Source organism: Trachypithecus francoisi, unplaced genomic scaffold (genome assembly GCF_009764315.1).
Source record: "Trachypithecus francoisi isolate TF-2019V2 unplaced genomic scaffold, Tfra_2.0 Lachesis_group8, whole genome shotgun sequence".
In the NCBI taxonomy this organism is placed as follows: domain Eukaryota; kingdom Metazoa; phylum Chordata; class Mammalia; order Primates; family Cercopithecidae; genus Trachypithecus; species Trachypithecus francoisi.
The window spans coordinates 65,339,186-65,358,941 of NW_022681473.1; the positions used below are offsets into that span (position 1 = coordinate 65,339,186).

Genomic DNA, 19,756 nt, shown 5'->3' on the forward strand with positions numbered 1-19,756 from the left:
GAGACTAAATAAGTCATGGTAAATCATTCAATGGAATACTACATAGTCACTAAAAAGAATGAGGATGCCTTTTATAAACTGGTCTGAAACAATCACCCAAGTGCAAGACTGTGCATAGGGTATGGTACTACATAAAAAAGAATGAGTATAGTCATGTGTGCTTATATATGTATAAAATAACTCTGAAGTACATAAATAAGACACTTTTCATTATGTAGGCCTCCAGGGAAGGGATCTGGGTTTACAGGGGAGAAGGCGAGGAGCAAGATTTACATTTCAATGCCACTATTCTGTACCTTTTAAATTTTATTCCATATGTATGGATTATCTCTATTAAAAATTGATCAAAGTTAAAAAATAAAATTAAGGCATTCAAAAATACAGTTATGAAGACTAGCAGTGTGGGAAAATGTTTGTAGTATGATATTTGGTTTAACAGAGTACACAGAGAGGGCCAGACGCGGTGGCTCACGCCTGCAATCCCAGCACTTTGGGAGGCCGAGGCGGGCAGATCACGAGGTCAGGAGATCAAGACCATCCTGGCTAACATGGTGAAACCCCGTCTCTACTAAAAATACAAAAAATTAGCCGGACATGCTGGCGGGCGCCTGTAGTCCCAGGTAGTCCCAGCTACTCGGGAGGCTGAGGCAGGAGATTGGCGTGAACCCGGGAAGCGGAGCTTGCAGTGAGCCGAGATCAGGCCACTGAACTCCAGCCTGGCAACAGAAGACAGAGACTCCATCTCAAAAAAAAAAAAAAGAGTATACAGAGCGGTACGTCCAGCTTCCGAATGGGAACGTTCCTAGCGCCAGCGACAAAAGAGAGAATTAAATATGGGTGATATTGAGAAAGGCAAGAGGATTTGTATTGAGAAGTGTGCCCAGTGCTACACCATGGAAAACAAAGGCAAGGACAAAACTGGGCCTAATCTCCACCTGTCCAGGCCACTGGATTCTCTTACACAGACGCCAATAAGAACAAAGGCATCACCTGGGGAGAGGATACCCTGATGGAGCATTTGGAGAATCCCTAGAAGTACATCCCTGGAACAAAAATGATCTTTGCCCACATTAAGAAGAAGGCAGAAAGGATAGACTTGATAGCTTATCTCAAAAAAAGCTACCAATGAGTAATAACTGGCCACTGCCTTATTTATTACAAAACAGAAATGTCTCACGACTTTTTTATGTGTACCATAATTTGATAGCTCTCATACATCAGAATTCAGATCATGAATATGAATTCATGATCTGTTGGGCAGTCCTGATTTAAAACTAAACCCTGGGTTATAGTTAAATGAATATGTTTAGTTTTTTGAATTTTAATAGTAATTGTGATTCAGTAAATGCTATCACTGTTTACCCCTTCTAAAGATATTAGACTTTGTTAGTAACGTTCAACTTTCCAAAGATGGTGAATGCTATCTTAAAACTTATTGGAGATTGGGCCAGGTGTGGTGGCTCACACCTGTAATCGCAGCACTTTGGGAGGCTGAGGTGGGCAGATCACTTGAGGTCAGGAGTTCAAGACCAGCCTGGCCAACATGGTGAAACCCCATCTCTACTAAAAATACAAAAATTAGCCGGGCATGGTGGTGCACGCCTGTAGTCCCAGCTACTCTACTCAGGAGGCTGAGGCAGAGGAATCGCTTGAACCCAGGAGGCAGAGGTTGCAGTGAGCTGAGATCACACCACTACACTCCAGCCTGGGCAACAGAGCAAGACTCCATCTCAAAAAAACAAAACAAAACTTATTGGAGATTGGTTTTATATTTAGATTAATATAACTGGATATGTGAATATATTTAAATACGGGGGAAATTCCTTCCCTGTCTCAGAACCAAGCAAGGTTTCACCTGTGTTTTGTGTTCGTCACTTCTTAAAGGCAAGGGTTGACGATAAGGTAGCAATGTATACTTTAAATTTTTGGCCTTAACGATGCCAATCTAATTTTAATTCCCTGTATCTAAAATGGTTCCTTTTATTTATTGAAAGGCATTCTTTGTGGCTTATGTGTAAAATAAGGATTAACACTTCTCACATTTTATAGATGATCTATAAGGTCAAATGCTTTAAAAATAGTAGCAAGTTAAACTTCACTCTTGAATTCTCCACAATCTAAGTCAGACTAAGTTGTAATTTAGGATTGTCTTTAAACAGCCATTCAAAAACATAAAACTGTAGAACTCCTGTGTATTTGTGATTGGGAATGGTGCTTTTGCCAACTTAAAAGGATTAAAGTAGAGGAGATACATACAAATTTAAAAATTATGTGTCATCATAAGACTTAATTAAAAACAAAATCAAAGATGACGAAAAAAGTATACAAAATTTTGTTCACATATTAGAAGTATATAAAAATATGTCTGCTGATGATCAAATACTGAAAACACACATAAGTGAAAAAGATTGTGTTAGGTGGGAGTACAAGTATTTTTTGACTTTACAGATATTATAAAGTGGTTTGATAATATGTACAGTAAGTGACAATTTGGTTAAAAAAATCAGATTTAGATTACAAAAATCTGGTTTCCATGGGAGCTTTCAGAGAGATACTTTTTAAAAATCACTTAATAAATCATTTATTTGTAAATCAACACGTGTACTATAAAGAACCGAAGACTTTAGACAATTTTAATAACCCATAAGCATGCTGTTTCCATTTGCAGATTTAAATTTTGTATAAATAGCAGTCATTGCATATATACATCTTAAGTGTACTTTGCTTTGTTTATAATCACATTTATGCTACCGATAATCTTCAGAAAAAAAACAGATTCTACTTGGTTCTAGCTGAAGTATTATCAACTCCAAATAATGCTTTGAGGACCTCCAAAGGTAAAGTACTAATCCCTTTGGCCATTTACTGAGAGAGAGAGAGAGAGAGAAAGAGAGAGAGTTTTGAAGCATCAATGTAACAATGTACCATTCGTAAAGCTGCTGTGCAAAATTACCCCTCAGTCCTATTCTAAGCTTAGAGTTCAGTTGATTTTATTGTCCTCTAAGTATATACAATTCACATATGGGACAAAAACACTAAATCAAGGTGGTTATTTTCACTATTTTGCTTAAGATTCATATTTAAATATAAATCAAGAAGTTAACCTACAGTTTGAGAGATACTTTTTACATTAGAAATGTTTTTTAAAAAGTTAAACTGAAATACAATTGTAAATATTTATGGCATATGTACTGTTTCACATACAATATGTATCAATCAAATCAGTGTAATTAGCACACCCATCAACTCAAACATTTATCATTTATTTGTAGCAAGTGTAATTAGCACAGCCATCAACTCAAACATTTATCATTTATTTGTAGCAAGAACATTCAATACATTAACTATAGTCACCCTACTGTGCAATAGGACATCCGAACGTATTCCTCCTAATTTAACTTTCTACCCATTAGAAGTGGTTTTGCGTGCAAATAACAGACAGATGTTCTACCCATACATTGTTTTCCAAAATAATTGTGTGGCTTTTTAAAAGAAAACCACACAACAAATTTTAAAAGGCACTGAGATAACATCTGCTTCTAGAGCATCGCTAGGCTCAAAAAAAAAGGCTGTTCTACCAGGAATCACAAGTTAGAACTGAGTATTGCCAAAGCAGAAATTATATAGTGTCAGTCATTTCAGGCAAATGCTATTCGGCTTTCATCCCCAACTATCTGTCAGAACAATTAAAACAGGTCAAAACAGTCAAGCATAACTAGGCTTCATTATATAAGGCCATTTTGCTCTAAGATGCTAATAAACCAAAATAAGAAATATTAAAATCAAAATAAAAGATACTATTTGAGCTATTTTCATACAAACTGTTGGTTCCTTATATCCTCTCTTCTATAACAATAAAGGGCATATTTTACTGCAAAGAAAATTTTACTTTATATATATCACTAGCCATAAATTTTTGAATGTCATTAATTACAGAAATGTTGCCTAGTACCATTAACCAAATAGCATAACCATTTTATGTCCACATTTCATTTCTGTATTTACAAACATATCTATCAGTAAAGACTTAACAATGAGATGCAATCTAACGTCCATATTATCTGATGTTTTGTAGACAGCAATGTAGATGATTTTTAATCACCTTTCATTTGAGTGATCTTATATAAAAAATAAGTCAATAATTTAGAGGTTCTAAGTCTCCAAAGGAGATTTTCAAATGTAAATATAGAAATGGTTATAGACAATGAGATTTTTAGGAAGCCTCTTTCACGTCTGCATCCTGTTGTAACGGTTGTATCATCTTTTCTTCCAGCTGCTTTCCTTTGCCTGAAAGAGGGGTCAAGATAAGATGAGTTTTGCCTGACTTCTTTGATGTCCTGAGCTTTCTATAGTCCTTTATTTTTCTTCAATTTATTCATTATAAATTTAGCTTGGCATTTGTTTGATCTTTCCAACTGTCTTCATTGCATCAGTTGTTTTATTCCATAGTTCTTGCTGGTATTTGACAGGCTCATTTCTGTATTTTTCAAATTCAAATGAATTATCCACTGTAAGCTCATTATTATCCGATGCTTTACAGAATGCTTTAGTCCAATTTTCGAGAATTGCACTTCTTTTAAAGTTTTTATGCCATTTGTGTTTACACAGTCTGAACACCTTGCAACAGCTGCAGATGAACATCATGATGTGGTCAGGGTAGATGGGCCCCAAGTTTTGTCTTATGGGTAAATGGTGGCTATTTTCACAGATAACATCATTAGTCCCATCCCTTACTACGATTTATACAAAAGAGGCTGGAGAATAAGTACATTTTTACAGCCAGGTGTGGTGGCTCACACCTATAATCCTACTTAGCACTTCGGGAGGCTGAGACAGGAGGATCTCTTGAGCCCAGGAGTTCGAGACCAGCCTGGACAACATAAGGAGACACTGTCAAAGAGTGATTTTTACACAAAGCGAGGTGCCTGATACCTGGTCATGCTGCCAGAGCTAGCTCTGTTCAGTTTCCTGCCAGCCTCAGAGGGAACAAGACACTGGACTAGTAACTGCAGTTGGTCACGTCCTCACCCTCAGCACTCATTCACCAGACTCTGGACAATCTGTTTATTTTGAGGAAAAGACTCTGAACAAACAAGAAGAGGCTTTTTCAAAGGAGGAAAGTCAGGGTGTTAAATATCCTCCTTCATATGCTCAGCTTCCTTCCTTAAGGAAGGGCCCTAGTGGGACACCGGAGGTAGGATCTGTCCAAGCAGGAAGGAGAGCCAGGAACCCGCAGCAGTAGCCTGACCTGATGCCACAGCTAGACCTCAGCCTAACTCTGGCCTCCTGTTCTATATCCTCCCGCTTTGCCTACCCACTGACCACCTGTTACTGGGGGCTCCTCCTGCAGGCCTGCCTCCCTCGCCCTTCAGAGCCTGCACTGGAATCCCAGACTCACCTTGCCCTTATCAACAGCATGACCTCTCTCACAAGGCACTTGACCTCTCGGAGCCTTGGTTTTCTCATCCATAAAATAACCTTGCCTAGCTTGCTGGGTTGCCGGAGGAAGAGACTGCCAGAGGATGAGACAGTCATGTTGTCCCATTCTGTGCCCCTGCACCACTTATTCTCTACTTCTCAATCTACTTGGCCCACTCCTCCTTGCCAGCCCGTGCCTCACACAGCCTGTCTCACACTTATCAGTCCTCTGCTCTCCTCTCTTAGAGCTTCTACACCTAAACCTTCACTCATCCCACTCATTCTCCAGACCCAACTGCCTCTTGGCTCTCTCTGCTTGCCTCTCCCATGAGTATCTCAAACTTGATTTATCAAAAACTGAATTCATCATCTTCCTCTCCAAACTTGGTCCTTATCTGGTGTTCTCCATCCCAGCAGTATCTTTAGCATCCATCCACCCAGCTGCTCAAGCAAGAAACTTTGATTCTACCCCAACATTCATGGATAGCAGCCGTAGTGGCAGGAGCAGCAGCAGCCATGTTCCACCATGTGGCCTGGGAAAAAGAGAAAGCTGAACTGAAGCAAGACAAAATGAAGCAAACACATGCCACAAAACATGACAGAGAGTGGGAGGGAAAAGACTACCTAAGTTCCTAAAGGGCTTCACACTCTGGTTCTGTTCTTCAGCTGCTGCCTTACTCTTGGATTCTATGAGACTCTAGTGCCTTTTCCAATAACCCCACCCTTGTTATTTTTTTGGCTCATGTTAGAATTGGCTCTCTACACTTACAAATATAAGAGTTCTGATTAATATAAACAATTACGTTAGTTATAGCAGGCTAGGTTGTGCTGTGACATATACGTGGCTGAACTCCAATGCATGTCCATCATCAGCAGGGGGCTCTGATCATTGCAGTCCCTCAGGAAGCAGCCACCATCTTCAACGCTGTTGGTCACTGTTCCAGAAGGAAACTTTGAAGGGCCTGGCACCAGCTAGTCAATGCTCCAGCTCAGAAGTGACATGCCACCTCCATTCATAAATTAACCAGAAGAATTTGACCTTGTCCCTACTTACCCACTTGGGGGCCACAAAGCACAATCCTGCCATGTGTCCAGAAAGCAGAGAGCCAGAAATATTTGGTGACGATTAAAAACTATCATACATTTTCTGCTGTCTATTCTGTGCCAGGTCCTGAGCCAGGGGCCAGGGACACAGGAATGAATAAGTGATGGCCCTTTCTTAAAGGGCTCCCCATGACTATGGTGTAAAACCAATACTATGATGGGTCCACCGAGACTCTGCTGTGTCTCAGAACAAGGAAATGTCTAGATTAGGGGTCATCAACTCAAATGCCTACAGGGGCCAGGAAACTAATGTCAACAAGTGGGGAAGGGAGAAGAGGTGCTGCAGCCAACTGGAAATTGCAATTTTAAAAACATACCTGCTTCTGGCTGGGCATGGTGGCTCACACATGTAATCCCAGCACTTTGGGAGGCCGAGGCGGTGGATCACTTGAGGCCAGGAGTTCAAGACCAGCCTGGCCAACATGGTGAAACCCCATCTCTATTAAAAATACAAAAATTAGCTGGGCATGGTGGCAGATGCCTGTAATCCCAGCTACTTGAGAGGCTGAGGCAGGAGAATCGCTTGAACCCAGGGCGACAGAGTGAGACTCCATCACACACACAACAAAACAACAACAACAACAAAAAAATACCTGCTTCCAATTATCAGGCAGATGGCCCAATGTTTCCAGATCTCTCCAATTTTCATGAGAAGCCAGAAAACCCAATTTTTACACGACAATTTCCCATTTTTTAAATGTTGGCAATTACTAAACTTAACCAGATACATACACACATATATAAAATTCCGTAAGCCAAAAAGAACACGTCTGCAGGCCAGCACCACGAGGGCCAGTTTGTGTTCCCCAAGTCCAGCACAGGAAGCAACAGTTTCCTATACTCTGTGCTGGTCTGTCCACACCAAGACTGCTGTGCTCAGCCGCGAGTGCTGCACCTAATGGGACACACATGAGCTGGGGCTGGTGCACAGACAGATGGGCAGGCTGGGAGAAGAGTTTAAACAGTTCAATTCCCCTTAATCGATATGTTCAAATAGCCTTCTGTATGTCAAGCCCACTACTATGTGCTGGAGATGCAGAAGGAAACAAGGCAGAAGCAGCTCTACTCCTGCGGAGCCTATTGCCTTGAGGGGAACTCAAAGGATCTGGGGATAATTTCCCTGGAGAAGGCTCATGGAGGACAGACGGTGATAATAATAATGTTAAGATTTACTGAAGTTTTACTCTGGGCCAACATTACCCTCAATGCTTTACCTATAATTATGTCATCTAATTCTTACCACCATCCTTGTTTCATGTAATGAAACTGAGGTTCAGGAAGGTCAAGCAAATCAGCCCCTACAACTGTGTACAGACTCTCTATGGTCCAGAAGAATGGAACAGGCTGTCAAATGAGAGCATGTACTTAAGAGGCTAACACAGTATGACTGTATGTGGCACTATACATAAGTGCTGAGTACATGTCTATGTCTTTTCCAGTCTCTGGAAGCATTCAAGAACAAGTTGTATGGTCATTTGTCAGGGCTGCTAGAGAGGGAGCCTGAGTATCAGATAGGTAGAAACACTGTGCATGGCCTTCCATCTATGAGAATCTAACTCCACTTTTCCTGGAATAATTATTTTCCTTTTTGGCAATAATAAAGTAATTATCAATGACTCCTCACTCCCACACCCCTACAACAGCAGCAGTGGCCCTGTGGATGGGAAACTAAGGCCTAGGAAGAATATGGACCAAATTACAGGTGATAAACCATCAATCAACTAATATTGATGGAATGTTCATGACACTTAAACCTTATTGTCCCAAGCTCTAAATCAGTGTGCACAGCAGGAAAAGAGCATGAGAAAGGGGCTTATACCTGAGACTCAGTGCTGGCTTTGGCATTAATTTACTTTGACTTTGAGGTTTTTCCTAATTCTTGTTTTCATCTCTTTACAATGAGGGGGTAGGAATAAACCTCTAAAGTCCTTTTCAGCTTGAATAATTGATATAAATTATTTGCATTAAAAAAATCAGACCTCAGATGTAAGGAGGATTTACCTTTCTTCCTAGAAGCCAGTGAGACCACAGAACCTTGGGAACTCAAAGGGACTTTACATGTGAGAATGGTCGGTCTAAGGCACCATCCTCATGTGACCAATGAGCACTTTTAAAATGTGGCTAGTCTAAAATGAGGTGTGCTCTAAGTATAAAATACACACTATATTTTGAAGACTCAGCATGAGAAAAGGAACGTGAAATATCTCAAGAAAACATTTATATTGCTTTATATTGATATTTTTGCATATTGGGTTAATTAAAATACTAAAATTAACATCATAGGCCAGGCATGGTGGCTCACACCTGTAATCCCAGCACTTTGTGAGGCTGAGGCAGAAGGACCCCTTGAGCCCAGGAGTTTGAGACCAGCTTGGGCAACATAGTGAGGCCTCATTTCTTTTTTTTTTTTTTTTTTGAGATGGAGTCTTGCTCTTTCGTCCGGGCTGGAGTGCAGTGGCCGGATCTCAGCTCACTGCAAGCTCCGCCTCCCGGGTTTTACGCCATTCTCCTGCCTCAGCCTCCGGAGTAGCTGGGACTACAGGCGCCCGCCACCTCGCCTGGCTAGTTTTTTGTATTTTTAGTAGAGACGGGGTTTCACCGTGTTAGCCAGGATGGTCTCGATCTCCTGACCTCGTGATCCGCCCGTCTCGGCCTCCCAAAGTGCTGGGATTACAGGCTTGAGCCACCGCGCCCGGCCGAGGCCTCATTTCTTAAAAAAAAAAAAAAAAAAAAAATTAACATCACCCATTTCTTTTACCTTTTTCACATGGATCCTATAAAATGTCAAATTACAATGTGGCTTGCATTATATTTCTGTTGAACAGCACTGGTTTAAGGAGAAACTGAAGACCAGAGAGTAAACGACTTTTCCACAGAGCCAGAACTGGAACCAGGGTCCCCTGACTTCTCATTCAAGGCTCTTTCCACTGTTAATAGGCTGTGGTAGGCATTCTTCAAGATGGCCCCTAATAATCCTCACCTCTTGTTGCCCTAGTTAAGTCCCTTCCACACTGAACAGGGCTCATCTGTTAGAAGACTACAGAAATGCCTGTGTGATTTCTGAGGCTGGGTCATAAAAAACATTGTGGCTTCTGGCTTCCAGATTGTCTCTCTTTGTCATGACTTGCTCTAGGGGAAGCCAGTTGCCCTGTCATGAGAACTATCAAGCAGCCCTATAGAGAGGTCCACATGGTGAGGAACTGAGGCCTCTTGTCAACAACCATAACCAACCAGGCAAGCAAGTGCACCATATGGGGTGCCAATCTTAGAACCCAGCCAAGTCTTTGAATAACTGCAAGTTCGTGGGAGACCCCAACCTAGAAACACCCAGCTAAGCTTCCCCCAAATTCCTGACCCACAAACGATAATTCATGTTTACTGTTAAGTCACTAAGTTTTGATGATTTGTTACACAGCAACAGATAATACGCAGCCTTACAAACTTACAGGTCTCATATAAAAAACTCACTTCTATCTTTGGCATTTGTACAGTGTGAGAAATTATTCTTGTTCTTCCTCCAGTCTTTGGCCTAGCTCAGGGTAACCCAACTAAAAACTGCGAAATTATCAAACTTGGGGAATCAAACCCAGGAAGGTAAGAGTCCATTTTATTCTTTGAAGGTTCTTCCCTTTTCCCTTTATTGCAGAAAGAACCCAGGTCTCTTGAGAATAAAAAAGCACCATATGGTATCACCTTCACCTGTGCCATTCAGGGATTTGATTTCCACAAAATTGAGGGAACTAGAGGCCAGAATTGCTCAGTTAGACACAGTATTGAGGAAATAACAGAGAAATGACAATCTATGACATCTGAATTTCTCTAAGCTGAGACACTGCTGTCAATAGTAGTGCTAATGTTTTATATAGCATGTGTTGCTTTTCAATGTTGTCACATCTAGATATAAATAAAACAGGATACATATGAAAACAGTGGCTCAGAGCTCATGGTATGTCCTTAGTTTCATGATCAGTGAATGATACGCCAGGTCTAAAATCTGGGTTTCAGTAGGTGACTCAAGTCAGGCTTCATGCTTCCCAAGGCAGGAGCATCCCCGCTGTTATAATGAGTACTCTTCAGTTGGGGCTGTCCTCTGAGATCAGTGTGCACTTGTAGATGTCCTTAAAGGCCACAAGAAAAAGTGGCATTACTTCATCCACGGTGACGTGCCTCTGGAGCTCCTTACTCAAGGAAGTGACGCCTGTCCCAACCAGTCCACAGGGCACAATGTGCTCAAACCACGTGAGGTCCGTAGAGCAGTTGAGAGCCAGGCCGTGGGATGTGATGTGCCTTCCACAGCGGACTCCTGCAAGGCAAGTCAAAGCGTCTTAGAGTAGATACCCTCCACTCTCCGGGCTTCGGGGTCCCTCTCAGGGCGATGAGAGAACTGGACTAGATCACTGGTTTTCAAATTTTGTTTCTGGAGAAACAAGGGATTGTGCACAGATGGGAAAAGGAAACAAATGAAAGGAAGGGGTGCGTGGCTTCAAGGCAGCTGCACTCATCATGAGGATTCCAGGAAATGTCTTTTAACAGATTCCAATACTTAAAAAAAAAAAAAAAAAGTTTGGGGACGGGCGCAGTGGCTCACGCCTGTAATCCCAGCACTTTGGGAGGCCGAGGCGCGCGGATCAAGAGGTCATGAGATCGAGACCATCCTGGCCAATACAGTGAAACCCCATCTCTACTAAAAATACAAAAAATTTGCCGGGCTGGTGGTGGGCGCCTGCAGTCCCAGTTACTCGGGAGACTGATGCAGGAGAATGGCGTGAAACCGGGAGGCGGAGCTTGCAGTGAGCCGAGGTTGCGTCACTGCACTCCAGCCTGGGAGATACAGCGAGACTCCGTCTTAAAAAAAAAAAAAAAAAAAAAAAGTTTGAAAATTAGCACCCTTATTGCCATGACATTGTGATTCGCAGTAAGTAACCTGGCAATCCACTTCTCCTGTCTCTCCATTCACAGAAATGCATGTTGGACTAGATGATGTAACGTGCCTTCTGCTTCTGAATATATGGTATCAGGGAAAGGGCTTAAAAACTCAAACGCAGCGGGTAGCTTTGATTCAAGGCCCGCGCTAGATACGCCTCCTCCCGGCCCGAGTTCTACCCTCACCTCCATTGGTCCAGACCCGTCAGACCCTGCCCCCAGGCCTCAAGCTCCGACCCCGGCTCTCAGGTCCCGCCCTGTGCCGCGGCGCTCACCGATCGCGCAGATCTTACGATCCTCCAGCCAGACGCCGGTGTAGGGCGGGGACCGTGCGCGGGCCCCCTGCAGGCCCTGGAGCTCGCACAGGCGCACGGCGCACGCCTCCAGCGCCGCTACGTGCATGCGCAAGCGCAGACCGAGACGCCGCAGGTCGAGTAGCGGGTGGCAAAGCAGCTGGCCCGGGCCGTGGAAGGTGGCCAGGCCACCGCGGCCTGTGACGCGCACCTCGGCGCCCAAGGCCCGTAGCCGCGCAGTTTCCTCGGGCGTCAGGCCGCCGCGCAGCCCGGCCGTGTACACGGGCCCCGCGGGCTCGCAGAGCAGGAGCGCGCCCGCCTCAGTCCCCGACGGGGCTTCAGTGCCTGGTTCTGCCTGCAGCCGCCGCAGCCAGCGGTCCTGCAGCCCCAGCAGCTCGGCGTACCGCACCCGACCCAGGCGCACGAGCCGAACGGCGGGTTGCCGCATCGTGCCCACCGCTGCGTCCGCGGGACCCCGCCCTCTCCCTGGGCCTGGGGGCGTGGTATGAGGGGCGGGGACTCAGGGGCACGCCCCAAGCCACGGCTCCCAGGTGCGTGTTAAAAGCTGGAGGGGTGATGTGTGATCCCAGGACCCAGCGCAGGCCGGCCTCCTCCGTTCATTCAACAACCAGTATTTAGTGCCTGCTGTGTTCTGCAGGCCCTGCTCTAGGCGCTTGATACAGCGGTGCATAGCGTATGAGAAAGCTCTGTCCTGGTAAGCTTACATTCTTACAGCAGACAATAAGTATTTAAGTATTAAGTAAATAAAGTTATTTCATGTATAAGGTGTTAAGTGCTGTGAAAAGAAAAATAAAACAGGGTAACGTGGTGTGTCCTGGGTTGAGCCCCTGGGGGTCGCAAGAGGGAGATTAGCTTGCCTACAAGGTTATTGGTGCGGATAGGGAGAACTTAAAGATCAGCACCTGTAAGAAAGTGAAGGAAGGAGGAATTTGTAGGCAGAGCGAGAAGTTGGCCTGCAAAACGGTTTCAGCAGAGGCCTTTACCAATCTCAAGGGATGCCTGGAGCCTAGGATGACCCTTCAGAGTAGTTCCACATTAAAGCAAGGAGGCCAGAAACTCATATCCTTGCATTGACCAGTCATGGATACAGGCTACACGTGGAGAGGTGCTGTGATTTTTTTTTTGGCAAGACTGCTTCCCTTGATGGAGGGGGGCCCCCAGAGAAGGACTCAGTTGTGAATCATCAGCTACCAACTCCAGAAGCTGAGGAAATGACTGTCTAGGCTCTGAGGGGGTGTCTGGACGATAACATCAGCTATGTTGCAGTTAGAATATCATTTAAACAAGTCTGAATTCAATGAACTTTTACTAAAGACTTTTCAGACACCATAGGTGTCTGAAAAACATTTCATAAACATAGACATAAAGATCCTAAGCAAATATTAGCAAATCAAATCCAGCAATTTATAAAAAGATTAATACATCATGGTGAAGTAGGGTTTATCCCAGGAATGCAAGGTTGGTTTTGCTTTCTGAAATCAAACAATGTAATTTACCTTAAAAGCCTTCATTGGAAGAAATAATAAAACAAAAACTTTTTTTAAATAAAAGCTATGATTATGTTCAATACATACAGATAAATCTGTTGGCAAAAATAAACACCTCTTCTGACCAAAATACTCAGCAAACTAGGAATAGAAGAGAAATTTTCCAGTCTGATGAAGGGTTCAAATTATCAGAGTTTGGACAAGAGAAATCACATATGTATTATTTTAATCAAATGTTTTATTTGAGAAAATTGGAGACTCATATGCAGTTGTAAGCAATAATACGGACAGATTATGTGTTATCTTTTACCCAGCTTCCCCAATGGAAACACCTTGCAAAACTGTAGTACAATATCACAGCCAGGATACTGACATTGATAGTGTCAAGATGCAGAATATTTTCATCACCACAAGGATCCCTCATGTTGCTCTTTGTAGTTACACTGCTTGTTAATTCCTGGCGAACGTCTGTGTTGTATAGATGGATGGAATCATACAGTATGCAACCTTTTAGATTTTTTTTTTCACTCAGCATAATTCTCTGGAGACTTATCCAAGTTGTTGCATGTATCAATAGTTCATTTCTTTTTATTGATGAGTAGTAGTCCATAGTATGAATGTACTGCAGTTTATTTAGCCATTTACTCACTGAAGAGCACCTGGGTTGTTTCCAGTTTTCGGATATTCTGAGTAAAGGTACTGTAGACATTTGTGTACAGGTTTTTGTGTGAACGTAAGTTTTCACTTCTCCAGAATAAATGTCCAGGAGTGCAGTTGCTGGGTTGCATGGTAGTTACATGTTTTGTTTTTTAAGAAACTATCAAAATGCTTTCCAGAGTGGCTATACCATTCTACATACCCACCACCAGTGTATGAATGATCCAGTTTCTCTGCATCCTCATGAGCATTAGCTTTTATTTTAGCCATTCTAATAGGTGTGTGGTGGTGTCTTGTGGTTTTAATTTGTATTTTCCTATTGACTAATGATGTAAGACATCTTTTCATGTGCTTATTTACCACGTGTATATTCCCTTCAATGAAATGTCTGTTCATGTCTTTTGCCCATTTTCTGATTGTTTTTTGTACTGTTGAGTTTTTAGATATCTTTATACATTCTAGATATTAGCCCTTTGTCGAATATGTGCTTTGTAAATAGTTTCTCATAGTGTATGGCTTGTATTTTCATCCTCTTAACTGTATCCTTTGCAGAGCAAAAGTTTGTCATTGTGATAAGGTCCAATTTATCCACTCTTCCTTTTATTGATGCTTTTGGTTTAATAACTCTTTGCCCAGCCCTAGATCCTGAAGACCTTCTACTGTCTATTTTTTTAAAGATTTTTTTATTTTACATTTAAGTCTATGATACATTTTGAGTTATTTTTTAAAATAGGTGTAAAACTTTGGTTGCTGTTGCTGCTGTTCTTCTTTTGTTTGTTTGCATATGCATGTTACATTACACCAACACCATTTGTTCAAAAGGCTATGTTTCCTCCATTGAATTGCTTTTATGCCTTGTCAAAACCAGTGGCACATATTTGTGTAATCCTATTTCCAGTTGCTGTATTCTGTTCCATTGATCTATATGTTTATTCCTCTACCAATACAGGTTGAGCATCCATAATCTAAAAATCTGAAATCTGAAATGCTCCAAAATCCTAAACTTTTTGAGTACTGACATTACACCACCAGTGGAAAATTTCATACCTGAACTTATGTAAGTAGCAGTCAAAACACAGGTGCACAACACACAGTTCATGCAACATCCCCAAGGGGAAAAGACCCTCCCAGCTCTTTTCTGCTGCAATTTTTCTGTCACACCTGGATTTCCCCATGCATTCCCACAAAGGGTAATTAAATGGCCTGTGTGCAGGCTGGACACACCAACAACACGTTTCCCAAAATGCCCCACATGGGGCCAAGACCTATGTGCATTACTCACTGCATTTTTTTGCTTATTCTCTGCTGTGTGGTGTAAATATATTGTTGAAAATGTCAAAAAGATCTGAAGATACCCCTGTGAATATCAGTGATAAGAAAAAGAGGAAGCATTTATGTTTATCTATAGCACAGAAAGTCAAGTTGTTGGAGAAACTGGACAGTGGTGTAAGTGTGAAACATCTTACAGAAGAGTATGGTGTTGGAATGACCACCATATATGACCTGAAGAAACAGAAGGATAAACTATTGAAGTTTTATGCTGAAAGTGATGAGCAGATACTATTGAAAAATAGAAAAACACTTCATAAAGCTAAAAATGAAGATCTTGATCGTGTATTGAAAGAGTGGATCCGTCAGCGTCGCAGTGAACACATGCCACTTAATGGTGTGCTGATCATGAAACAAGCAAAGATCTATCACAATGAACTAAAAATTGAGGGGAACTGTGAATATTCAACAGGCTGGTTGCAGAAATTTAAGAAAAGACATGGCATTAAATTTTTAAAGATTTGTGGCAATAAAGCATCTGCTGGTCATGAAGCAGCAGAGAAGTTTACTGGCAAGTTCAGTAATGATGATGAACAAGATGGTAACTTGGAAGAATTCTGTATGTCAAGTGAGAAAAAAATAATGTCTGACCTCCTTACATATACAAAAAATACACATCCAGAGACTGTCAGTAAGCTGGAAGAAGAGGATATCAAAGATGTTTTTAACAGTAATAATGAGGCTCCAGTTGTTCATTCATTGTCCAATGGTGAAGTAACAAAAATGGTTCTGAATCAAGGTGATCGTGATAATAATGATAATGAAGATGATAACACTGCAGAAAAAGTGCCTATAGATGACATGGTAAAAATGTGTGATGGGCTTATTAAAGGACTAGAGCAGCATGCATTCATAACAGAACAAGAAATCATGTCAGTTTATAAAATCAAGGAGAGACTTCTAAGACAAAAAGCATCATTAAAGAGGCAGATGACTCTGAAAGAAACATTTAAAAAAGCCATCCAGAGGAATGCTTCTTCCTCTCTACAGAACCCACTTCTTGGTCCCTCAACTGCTTTTGATGCTTCTTCTCACCTAAAAATAAAATACAGTGTACAGTAACCTTTTAGTCAAAACATAGCATCATACTTGGAAACTGAAAGCCTACTGTTATTTGTTATTGTTGCTTAACAGCTGATACAGGTATTCTCGTGACACTACTGTGCTGGCTCACTTAACCTGAATACACTATTTTTTTCATTGTATTACTGGTATGTCATATTTTTTACTGTTAAGTACTTATGTGTGAATAAGTGTTAGAAAATGATTGCTTATTGGTAGCGTATAAATTCAGAATCAGGAATGATGGTGATGCCAAACAATCACAGATCATCCATATGGGTGGTGGAGATGTTAACACCTTTGCTTTCTGATGGTTCAGTGTATCCACATTTTGTTTCATGCCAAAATTATTTAAATTATTGTATAAAATTGCCTTCAGGTTATGTGTATAAAGTGTATATGAAACATAAATGAACTTTGTGTTTAAACTTGGATCTTGTCCTCAAGCTATCTCATTGTGCATGTATAAATATTTCAAACTAAAAAAAAAAAATCTAAAATGTGAAACACTTCTGGTCCCAAGCATTTCAGATAAGGGATATTCAACCTGCACTGCAGTCTTGGTTGCTGTAACTATATAATAAATCTTGAAATCAGGTAGCATGATTTATTCCACTTTATTTTTTCCTCAAAATGGTTTTAGTTATTCTAGTTCCTTTGCCTTTCCATACAAATTTTAGAATGATATGTATGTCTAAAAAATACTGTTGGAGCTGGGCGCAGTGGCTCATGCCTGTAATCCCAGCACTTTAGGAGGCTGAGGCAGGTGAATCACAAGGTCAGGAGATCGAGACCATCCTGGCTAACATGGTGAAACCCCATCTCTACTAAAAATACAAAAACAAAGTTAGGCGGGCGCCTGTAGTCCCAGCTACTTTGGAGGCTGAGGTGGGAGAATGGTGTGAACCCAGGAGGTGGAGCTTGCAGTAAGCCAAGATTGCGCCACTGCACTCCAGCCTGGGCGACAGAGCGAGACTCCATCTCAAAAACAAAAACAAAAACAAAAACTGTTGGTAGATCTGGATTGGTGGCCACATAAAAATCTTTTTGGGATTTTTATAGGAATTGCATTAAACTTTATTATCAACTTAGGGAGAATTGACATATATGCTACATTGGGTCTTCCAGTCCATGAACACAATATCTCTCACCATTTATCTAGATCTTCTTTGACTTGTTTCATCAATACTTTGTAGCTTCAGCATACAAATCCTATGTGTGTTTCGTTAGATTTATACCTAAGTATTTCACTCTTTTTTGAGTGATTGTAAATGGTATTTAAAATTTTTGTTTCCACTGCGAGTATATAGAAATGCAGTTGATTTTTGTATATTTATCTTGGGTACTACTTCTTTACTAAACTCACTTATTAGTCCTATGAGTTTTTTGTAGATTCTTTAGGATTTTCTATGGAGACCATCATGTCATCTGCAAATTGGGACAGTTCTATTTTCTTTCTTTCTGATATGTATGCCTGTAATCCCCCTTTTTTTGCCTTATAGCACTGACTAAAACTTCAGTACTGTGTTGAATAAGAGTAGTAATAGCAGACATCCTTGCTTTGTTTCCAGTCTTGGAGGGAAAACATTAAGTCTTTCACCATTAAATATAATGTTTGCTGTAGGTTTTTGGTAGATGCTTTTTATCAAGCTGAGGAAGTTCTCCCTTTACTGCAATTTTTCTCAGAGTTTTTATCATGAATGGTGTTGAAATTTGAGAAAACTTTTTCTGTACTGATTGATAGAATCATGTGATTTTTCTTTAGCCCATTAATATGTACATTACGTTGACTGTTTTTTGAATGTTGACTAGCCTTGCATAGCTGGAATAAACCCCAGCTGTATAAATCTTTTACTACTTTCTTGCATTTGATTTGCGAATATTTCATTGAAGATTTTTTGCATCTAAGTTTATGAGGGTTATTGCCTGTAGTTTTCTTTCTCTTGTACTTCTTTGCCTGATTTGAGTAGAAGGGAAATACTAGCTTCATAAGATGAATTTTTAAATCTTCAACTTTTAAGTTCAGGGGTACATGTGCAAGATGTGCAGGTTTGTTACATAGGTAAACTTGTGCCATGGTGGTTTGCTGCACAGATCATTCCATAACCTAGGTATTAAGCCCAGCATCCATTAGCTCTTCTTCCTTATGCTCTCTGTCTCCCCACCCCACCCCGATAGGCCCTGGTGTGTGTTGTTCCCCCACCCCATGTGTCCATGTGTTCTCATCATTCAACTCCCACTTGTAAGTGAACATGGGGTGTATGGTTTTCTGCTCCTGCATTAGTTTGCTGAGGATAATGACTTCCAGCTCCATCCATGTCCCTGCAAAGGACATGATCTTGTTCCTTTTTATTGCTGCGTAGTATTCCATAATGTATATGTACCACATTTTCTTTATCGAGTCTATCATTGATGGGCATTTGGATTGATTCCATGTCTTTGCTATTGTGAATAGTGCAAATGAACATACATGTGCATGTATCTTTATAATAGAATGATTCATACTCCTTTGGATACATATCCAGTAATGGGATTGCTGGGTCAAATGGTATTTCTGCCTGTAGGTCTTTGAAGAATCACCATACGTGTCTTCTACAATGATTGAAGTAATTAACACTCCCACCAACAGTATAAAAGCATTCCTTTTTCTCTGCAACCTCACCAGCATCTGTTGTTTTTTGACCTTTTAATAATCACCATTCTGACTAGCATGAGATGGTGTCTCATGGTGGTTTTGATTTGCATTTCTCTGATGATTAGTGATGTTGAGCTTCCCCCCGCCCCCATTTGTTTATTTATTTAAGAGACAGGTTCTCACTATGTTGCCCAGGCTGGTCTTAAACACCTGGCCTCAAGCTATGGGCACTTTAAAGGATCTGTATTCTGCTGTTGTTGGATGCAGTGTTCTATAAATGTTAATTAGAATCAATGGTTAATGATATTGGGTGAGTTGTTCTATATCCTTGCTGATCTTCTGTCTCATTGTTCTACTGATTGTTGAGAGAGAGGTGTTGAAATCTCCAACTGTTGTGGATTTATGTATTTCACCTTTGGATTCTGTAAGTTTTTGCTTCACATATTTTGTGTCTCTGTTGTTTGATACATACACAAAATGTTGTTTGATTGCTATGTCTTCCTGGTGAATTGACCCTTTTATTATTATATAGTGTTCTTCTCTGTCTCTAATAATTTTCTTTCCCCTGAAGCTTACTTTATATGATATTATTGTAGTCACTCTGCTTTCCTTTGGTTAGTTTTACATGATATATCCCTTTTCACCCTCTTACTTTCAGCCTGCCTTTATTGTTATACAGTCATATACCACATAACGATATTTTGGTTAACAACAGACCACATATATGATGGTAGTCTCATAAGATTATAATGGAGCTGAAAAATTTCTGTTGCCTAGTGACAACCTGATGATTCTGATGCTACTATGTGTATGTCTTAGTTTTTTGG

General features: G+C 41.1%; 2 protein-coding genes and 1 pseudogene across 4 annotated transcripts; 2 read left to right on the forward strand and 1 right to left on the reverse strand.

Annotated features, from left to right (window-relative positions):
• The first annotated feature begins 772 nt into the window (after positions 1-772).
• On the forward strand, positions 773-1,129 carry LOC117081338 (annotated as a pseudogene).
• Positions 1,130-10,107: 8,978 nt separating this feature from the next.
• LIPT2 (lipoyl(octanoyl) transferase 2) lies at positions 10,108-12,219 on the reverse strand. 2 transcript variants are annotated; one of them, XM_033205324.1, is made up of 2 exons: positions 11,721-12,219; positions 10,108-10,825 (listed from the first exon to the last, which is right to left on the reverse strand). In XM_033205324.1, the coding sequence occupies exons 1-2, from the start codon at positions 12,184-12,186 to the stop codon at positions 10,596-10,598; spliced, it is 696 nt and encodes a 231-aa protein (XP_033061215.1). In that variant the 5' UTR covers positions 12,187-12,219; the 3' UTR covers positions 10,108-10,595. The 2 variants fall into 2 exon arrangements, with proteins under 2 accessions (XP_033061215.1, XP_033061216.1); XM_033205325.1 differs by having other exon boundaries at positions 10,706-10,825; positions 11,683-12,219.
• LOC117080342 (jerky protein) lies at positions 11,868-17,104 on the forward strand. 2 transcript variants are annotated; one of them, XM_033205322.1, is made up of 2 exons: positions 11,868-12,453; positions 14,853-16,728. In XM_033205322.1, the coding sequence occupies exon 2, from the start codon at positions 15,236-15,238 to the stop codon at positions 16,292-16,294; it is 1,059 nt and encodes a 352-aa protein (XP_033061213.1). In that variant the 5' UTR covers positions 11,868-12,453; positions 14,853-15,235; the 3' UTR covers positions 16,295-16,728. The 2 variants fall into 2 exon arrangements, with proteins under 2 accessions (XP_033061213.1, XP_033061214.1); XM_033205323.1 differs by having other exon boundaries at positions 12,167-12,289; positions 14,853-17,104.
• Positions 17,105-19,756: the final 2,652 nt, after the last annotated feature.